Source organism: Podarcis raffonei, chromosome 13 (genome assembly GCF_027172205.1).
Source record: "Podarcis raffonei isolate rPodRaf1 chromosome 13, rPodRaf1.pri, whole genome shotgun sequence".
NCBI lineage: Eukaryota > Metazoa > Chordata > Lepidosauria > Squamata > Lacertidae > Podarcis > Podarcis raffonei.
Window position 1 is genome coordinate 3,353,524 of NC_070614.1, and position 8,434 is coordinate 3,361,957.

At 43.6% G+C, this 8,434-nt stretch overlaps 1 protein-coding gene across 1 annotated transcript; it reads right to left on the reverse strand.

Annotated features, from left to right (window-relative positions):
* Positions 1–108: 108 nt before the first annotated feature.
* CHMP5 (charged multivesicular body protein 5) lies at positions 109–6,789 on the reverse strand. Its single transcript, XM_053362413.1, has 8 exons — positions 6,619–6,789; positions 5,527–5,631; positions 4,976–5,022; positions 4,105–4,198; positions 3,947–4,018; positions 3,491–3,599; positions 2,231–2,343; positions 109–683 (listed from the first exon to the last, which is right to left on the reverse strand). Exons 1-8 carry the CDS (start codon positions 6,685–6,687, stop codon positions 633–635), a joined length of 660 nt encoding a protein of 219 aa, XP_053218388.1. The 5' UTR covers positions 6,688–6,789; the 3' UTR covers positions 109–632.
* Between the last annotated feature and the right edge of the window lie 1,645 nt (positions 6,790–8,434).

Sequence of the window (8,434 nt, forward strand, 5' to 3'; positions counted from 1 at the left end):
CCAGCTGGAGACCAATGACATCAAAAAGTTGACATCTTGATATTTAACAATAATTGAGACAGAAGGTACTGCACCTTAAAAAAATAAATAACACTATAGAGATCAAGCAACCCTAAACGGTATATAATTTAGGTCAAAATGGATTATACAATGTAATCTCCTTTGCTTCTATTCGTTACTCAGCTACATTTAAGGGCTATAGCAAATATATCCACAATAAACGGCAAATGGTAGCATTATTAGAAAATATGCATGATTAAAGCAAGCACAATAAAGTTAGTCTAAGAAATACCATCACAGTGCCCTTTGTAGTCCGGAGAAATATAAATCAAAGAAAACCATAAATAGCCCAAAGTAATTTTCAGAATAATACTACAACACTACAGGAGTGATGAAGCCAAATTTCAGAACTTGTGAACAGATCCCACCGCAGGAAAGAGTTGTACCAATTTCTTGCTGTTAATACAAAAGCTAGTAATAAAATGTCTTCAAAAGGAGGGGAATTTGTCACTCATTCGCTCTACATTCTGTTATGTAGTGATATCAAGTGGTACTGGAAAGCTTTATCTGCACCACCCATGGTATTCTTCTTAAGAAAGATGAAAAGCAGCAGTCCTTCTGAGCTAGAGAAGTTATGTTGCAGGGATCTGTGGCAATCCAAATTCATCCACCAGTACACCATCCTATGAGAGGAAAAGCAAACAACTGTGGTTAATAGTATAAAGTATATAAAATATGTATGTTAATCTTACTGTCTATATCCTGAGATATCAGCACCAGCAAACAGTGAACCTACCATGCATCCACACTACAGGAGCCACTTGTTTATTAATATTTCATCAACTGTCATTCTAACACACTCAAGGAGGCTAGCAACAAAGATTGATATTATGTTTGCTTGGCAAAGATAATGTAGAAGGACAACAGCTGGCAAGAGACCACCATTTAACAGGATTATCTATAATACAACCAAGATTTAGTTTGAGGATAGCCAGAGAAATATTTCCTTTTGTTTTCATATATAAATGGAGGAAGAGTCACCCTCATTTGTCTGCCCAATGAAGGTGTAATATAAATACAGGACCAGGGTGTTATACTGCGTCGTAAGTTTAAAGTAAGCAGCAAATGGTACTTAGAAAGTGTACATAACATAAAAGGTTAAGGCAGTTAAGGCTGGGAAAGATTCCTGCCTGCACCCCAGAGAACTGCTGGCAACCACTGTAAGCAATACTGAGCTAGGTGGACCAATGTCCTGACTTGCATTATAATGTCCTGACTTGCATTAGAATGCAGCTTCGAATGTTCCTTTGTACTTATACAGTGGTACCTCGCAAGACGAAATTAATTCGTTCCGCGAGTTTTTTCTTCTTGCGAGTTTTTTGTCTTGCGAAGCACGGTTTCCCATAGGAATGCATTGAAAATCAATTAATGCGTTCCTATGGAAAATGCTTGCCGGGCTGGCGGTGCGGAGAAGGGCTTTTCTCCCCACCGCAAGTTTTCAGGACAGGTCCGGGAACAGAGGGGAAGGCGCGTTGCGCTTCTCCTCTGTCCCCGGACCTGTTCTGAAGGCTGGCGGTCCACCGCCAGCCTTCAGAACAGCCATCCAAAGGCTGGCGGGGGGAGAAGGGCTCTCCGCCCCACCGCCAGCCTTCGGAGGAGCCTTCCGAAGGCTGGCGGGGGGAGGAGGTCTCTCCGCCCCACCGCCAGCCTTCGGAGCAGCCTTCCGAAGGCTGGCGGCGGGAGGAGGTGTCTCCGCCCCACCGCCAGCCTTCGGAGCAGCCTTCCGAAGGCTGGTGGGGGGAGAAGGTCTCTCCGCCCCACTGCCAGCCTTCGGAGGAGGTCCGAGGAGAGTGGGGAAGACGCGCTGCGCTTCCCCACTGTCCCCGGAGATTTCCCTATGGGCTTTCGTCTTGCGAAGGAAGCCCATAGGGAAATTCATCTGGCGAAGCACCTCGAAAAATGGAAAACTCTTTCTTCTTGCGAGTTTTCCGTCTTGCGAGGCATTCGTCTGGCGAGGTACCACTGTACCACTTAATTATTGGTACTGAAGATAGAAATATAATTCCTAAGAAATATCTTATGATTCCTCTCCCCCAAAGATAATTAAAAAGAAAGGGAAAAAAGGATGAGCACAATAAACCTATCCAAGCACTGTATTCTATTGGGTCTGATTTTGGTGACGCTGTTGTAAATGTATTGCGCATAATATGAGGTGGGAAAGAAGACTTACTTTGTTTTTTGCTTCAGTTGGCGTTCCTTCTGGAATTGATGGAACAGATGCAGCTTCATCCAGATAAGAGCTATCCTCATCAGCTAGAAGTTCATCACCTAGTGCCTCCAGCTCTAAAATTGTTGTTAGGACACAAAATGTCTATCACTAACAGGAAAACTGAGGATGGCTGAACTTGTCCCTGAACTTGAAATAGTAATAGAACTTGAAAATACCTATTGTACAGCACATAAAATGAACATTTCTGAAGAGATTGCCCTCAGATAGCATAAACTCTAATACTTAATTTATATCCCTCTTGAAGGAGCCCAGGAAAGCAAAATGATCAATAATGTAACATCTTAAAACAAAATACACTTTAAAGATTCCCTTAACATGTAATCTCAGGGTTGCCATGAAAAGTGCCTTTCAGCCATCAACTGCCTAGTAAACAGGAATGTTTTGAGATTCTTCCTGAAAGTCAGTAACGAGGGACACAGATGCACCTCACCAATGGTTTATCAAGTTGGACATCACACTAATGCTGGGGTCACCAACAAGGTGCCCATGAGCACACCTGTGCCAACAAAGTTCTTCCCAGGCTCCTGCAGGGTCTTCTTCCCACCCCCAACCCAATGACTGCTGATATGTTGTTTAAAGGAAGCCATATATTTTAGCCAACAAAATACACTTTTCCAGGCCTAAGTGCAGTCTTCCTGAGGACAGTATTCACTCCTGCAGAAAATGTGTCTCCCTCCGCACCAAAAAAGATACAACAGAAGGAATATTTCAAGCCTACAAACCTAATCTCAATAGAGAAGGAACAATGTGAGGGTTGCAGGAGGGAAGGCAAGGAAAGGATCACACAATTATTCTGTAAAACAGTTTTGCATTGTGGCCAATGGAAAGCTTTTTTTCAAGCTCAATCACGGCAGAGGATGATCTTCATGGAGGTTGCAGCCAGGGAGGGAAGGTTAACATTTGTTACCCAAACTACACCCTCCAGGAAGACCATCCCCTGCACACAAACAACAAAAAAGGCCTGTGGAGAAAAGTGAAAACTTTTTTCAAACCCTACTTGCTGACAGGGAGGGGAGTGTACACAGTTGTGGTGTGTGCATGTAGTGCCCAAAACAGTCTCTCCAGTTTGCAAATGATTTGCAAACCAAAAAAGTTAAACGTCCTTAACCTAGATTATATACAATGTTGGAATTGAGCCTGCATTATCTGCCTGAACCCATTACATCCTAGCTTTGCAGTTAGAATTAATTTGTAACTCACCTGCTTCCAAGTCTTCCTCATCAATTTCGGGGGTTCCATAACTACGACCCAACGCTTCCTGAATTTCACTAGCATCTTCCATCATATCTTCTAATTGGTCTTGCAAGTCCTGAAGTTTATTATGAAATATAAATCCAAATGACAGGAGGTAAGAGGTCTATTTGATTGTGAAACAATGGTAAGCATTCATTTATTTGCCTAAAATGAACAAAATCTTTTTAATTAACTTGACTGGTATGCAGTTCAGATATCCATTTTGCCTTTCTTTTTTGCTCACAAAAAGTTTTAGCCTCAAAAACAGTTTGGCTTATACAAAATACTACTGATAATATTTATTCCTTGGGACAGATATAAAAATAAGACACATTCCAAAGGGAGGTTCTCTAATTCAGATTTAAGTGTAAACATGCTTGTAGAGTCATCAGTGATTATTTTTCATGTAACACTGAAACTTACCTCAATCTGATCTATTTTTACTTGCTTGTAAGCTTTTTTCATTTCCTTCGCTCCCAGTTTCATGGCATCAACCTAGAGAAGTAGCCAGGTGAAATATTAAGACCCACTATAACACATACATAAATGCAAGTAAAAATTTAAATGAAAACCAAAGTTACCGTTGTTTTTGTATCTTTCAGAGACTGGATGGTATAATTGGCTTGCTCCATATTGAAAGACTGTTGAGCAAGGTTATCTCGTTGGTTTTCATACCTATGGTCAAGACACAAAGCTTTCAGACCCTGAGTCACGGTAACTCACAAACTAGAGCTGCTGACTGTTTTCCATTCCAGAGATTACTGTTATTATTATACTGTATATTTATTTATACCCCACCTTTTTCCATGACAGTGGATCAAGTACACTGTATGAAATCTGAAGCTTGATCCCAAAGAAAGGAAAAATTGTTTTTTTAAGTGGAAAGCAACAGCTCAGCCTTTAGCATCCTCTTTGCATGTGCCCTTTAACTATGACAGTCATACTACTAGGTGACACCAAGTGTACTGTAGACAAGTTTATTCTCCAGTTTCAAATCAGTGAAGGAAGAAGGTTGAGCTGAAAACTGTGAAATGGGTTGCTTATCCTCCGTATGTCCAAGGAACATGGCTCCTCCTGCGTATTGTGTTTCCTCCCAATGCCCCAACTTGGTGTCCACTTACATCTCTCTCTCTTTCTGCCAACAGGCAATGGTGCAGCTGGCTGGGACTGAGGCCACAGCCTCTGCTAGAAGTGGAAGTAGGTGGCTGTGACTATAGCCAGGAAAGATCACAGTGTGAGAAACACCCCATTATAGCAACTTAGGGCTGGTGGGGTTGCTCTTCCTTATTGCCACATTCTCTGCATGAGCCATAGAACTTGAGGAACAGTTGAGTAGTGGCAATGATAGTCTAGTTAACTAAGAGAAGCCAAAAGTTAAGGGCATGTGTTTCCACTCCTTTCAAATTAGTACTCCGTTTCAAAAAATAAAGTTGAAGAGAGTATGTAACTTACATCCGCTTCTGTTTTAACACTCTCAGGGCTTTCTGCTTTACCATGTTCTAGAGAAAAGGTAACAATCAGATGTCAACGCCAAGGATTAACTGCTGAGTGCAACATTTAAAAAGTCAAGATTGCTAACTTTTAAGATTTATATACCATCTTTCCACACCAACATCCAAGGAGGTTTACAAGCACAAATGAGAATGTACTTCATGCTGAAGTCTATCCAATGAACCAGTAAAATCTGCAAGCCTAAATAACTAAATAACTCACTAGTATTACTTACTTATATATATTTTTGAACCCACCCTTCCTCTATGTTTCCCTACCTACTTCCTTTCATCCTGAAAACCACCTTGTGAGGTAAATCAGAGAGAATGCCACTGGCCTATGGCCACCCAGTGTGTCCTACACATTAGGTATTTCTTGAAGCCCTGCATGGCACAGGCCTCAGACACTGATAAAACAATTGTGGACACTCACCAACATTTTTAAAAACCTGGAAAACTAGTTTTCATGTCACATGGCTTGAGTGGCCTCACCCTAAATTTTTCACATCTTACCTTTGCAGGCCCCTCCCTCATTTTCTTCATTTGATCTTTGTATTTCACCAGTTCTGCATCAAGCCTGGAAATTTTCTTGTCAATGGACTCTGCTCTGCTATCCACCTTTAGCAAAAGGAAAGATGAGGAAGAGGGGGGGAAAGTTCAGTTATGAATGACGAAACAATCAGTACTCTCTCTAGCCAGGCAAGTAACATTTGGAAGCATCCCCCTACCACACATGCCACTTGGGGCAAGAGGTAAGCGGGGACCACCACTGCTCACTCGCCTCTTTAAAGAAATCTAGTTGCTATATATGTAAACAAGCAAACTTGGCTTGGATCCAAAGAGCTACATAGGCACATCCAAGGGGAGGAATACACCCAGTGAGATATTGATCATCTTCAACACCTCCCTTTCAATGGAGGCGCAGGCTGCAGCTATAACAAAGGCGGCATTTTTTCATCTCTACCAAGCTAAGCAGTTGGCTCCTTACCTCTATTGCCCTGACCTAGCCACTGTGATCCACGCGACGGTCACCTCCAGGCTTGATTACTGTAACTCACTCTACGTGGGGCTGCCCTTAAGACTAAGGCCCTGCGGGATTTGACATCTTTCCACAGGGCCTGTAATCTTGGTAGAATAAGTTGTTAATCTGCCAAGGTATGTGTGTTTAAATGCTTTTTAATGCTTCTCTCTCTCTCTCTCTCTCTCTCTCTCTCTCTCTCTCTGTTTTTAGTTGTCCTTATTTTTACCCATAAGTTGTGTTGTAAGGGGGACAAGGCATAGCAGAGATGTATTAGTAGTAGTAGTAGTAGTAATAATAATAATAATAATAATAATAATGGGCGGCTTCCCTTTGGGTACCCCTTCCAGCGCTCTGCGATTCCTCTGGAAAGCTCAGATGCTGGAGCAGTCGGGATCAGGTGATCCACTGGCGATGAGGGGCCGTGATCTACTTTCTACCCCCTCACTCCCCCCCTATTGTCAGGCCTGGCAAAGCGAAGGCTCCGCATCATTCCTGCGGGACCCCGAGGTGGGGGGGGGCTGTAGGCTGGGTTTCTATAGCAACGGGACGGAGCCCCGCCCCATCCCCGAAGCAAGGGCGCCCACCGTGCCGATGCAGTCCGTCAGGTTGGGAGGCGGCGCCTTGGGCTTCGACTTTCCGAAGAAGCGGTTCATCTTGGCGAGACGAGCAAGATCGCAGTGGGGGCCCCTTCGGGAAGACCGACGCCGCCGAAAGCAACACGGAACCCGGAAGCAACCGGCGGCGCCCGCCAATCACAAGCGCGGAAGAGTGCCAAACAGGGATGCCACGTGATGCTTTACGTCATCGAAAGCGACGCCTTAAGGAAAGGCGGAAGGAAGGAGCCTCGCGCAGACGAAGCGACGCGCCCGCCCTGCCCTCGGGGGAAGGGGCTCGGAGGGCGGGTCCTCTGTTTACATTATTCACTATATATGCCTTATTTATTTACTGTTGGTTTATTGTTGCCGTTTGCTTGTACAGCCCTAGAATGACGGGGTTGTGCCTTATTGAAATACCATGGGTGGGACACGAGTAAGTCCTGAGGAAGGGGGAGAGACTGTTTGGCAATGATCGAGGAATGTTGTTGTTAATATTATTTATTGCATTAAGATATCCCGCCTATTTTTCTTCAAGGAGCTCAAGGTTCTCTCTGCCCCCCTTCCTTCTCATTTAATCCTCCACAACAACCCTGTGAGCTAGGTTAGGCTGAGAAAAGGAAGCGACCGTGGCCCAAGAGCAAAACCAGTGAACTTAACGATGGCCGAGTGTGTGGGGGGATTCGAACCCTGATCTCCCCTAGGCCAGAGCTGGACACTTTAAGCATTGCAGCACCCTGGCTCTCAAGCAGACTAGTTTGTGTCTGTCCCGAATCCTCTCTCAGCCTCTTGGGACGAGCTTTGCTTGTATTATGTTGAGGCTTTTCCTAACCACTCTCTCCACAAATAATGTTTAATATGCCTCTTTGTCACAGGGAGTAAACCTGTCTTTTTCAACAGTGGGTGTGTTAGTTACAGGATTTGAAAAAGCTGTGGGCACCAGTCACAAAATGGCTGCCAGAGAGTGGAGCAGAATCAAGCAGTTTGTATGCTGTCACAATGCTGCAGTGGAGATTTGCAGATATTCAGAGCGGCCCTTGCCACCTGCTTTGTATTGTGCTGTTCTTCTCCCAATATTGTATTCCCTACCACCACCACCGTCTTCCAAGAGATCACTCTTTCTCCCCCACAGTGATGGAGTACCGGTAATTGTCCTGCAGATGAGTGACAAAAGCACAGGTTGGCTAATCACTGTCTTGCAGCAAACATGAAATACAATTCAGGTTTCTAGTGCATCTTTACATTGTTAAACATAGTTCTCTCTCTTGATTGTAGAAGTTCAGCAACAAACCTGGAGAAGGAGGCAGCTCTTCTGAGTTCTATGGAGATGAAGTTCATTTATAACAATGATGCAGGATAAGAGCCTTCTCTGTGGTGGTGCTCCATTTGTGGAATGCCCTCCCTTTATGGGTTCATCAGGCACCAACACTTGTTTCAGGATAAAGCAAAGCTATACAGTGTTGGTGCCTGTCTAAGGGTAAGGGACATCATTCAGCTTTTTAAGGAGTGTCTGTTTTAACCTCCACTGTGCTTAACTGCCGCTGTGTGCTGGTGCTTATGAATGTGTATATTTTTAGTAAAGACATGTTGACTTTAATATGTTATTGATTTTATGAATACAAACAGCCCTATAAATTCAGCTTCGCAATAATTTGAGGGACCGTTTTAAAAACACTGCTGTCTGTAAACAAGATGCATTTTCACCAGGATATTTGAAGTACATACAAAGTTATATACCTACCATAGAAGGCCCCACCACTTCAGAGACAAAATGCAACTGGTTTCATAACAGAAACAGATGATAAAA

Excerpts from the sequence above, each read along its gene's own strand:
- CHMP5 (XM_053362413.1), bottom strand. The coding sequence starts at position 6,687 with ATGAACCGCTTCTTCGGAAAGTCGAAGCCCAAGGCGCCGCCTCCCAAC. Across the intron at positions 4,199-4,975 it reads GTGTTAAAACAGAAGCGGAT|GTATGAAAACCAACGAGATA; the intron begins GTAAGTTACATA and ends TCTTGACCATAG. Across the intron at positions 3,600-3,946 it reads TAAAAATAGATCAGATTGAG|GACTTGCAAGACCAATTAGA; the intron begins GTAAGTTTCAGT and ends AATAAACTTCAG.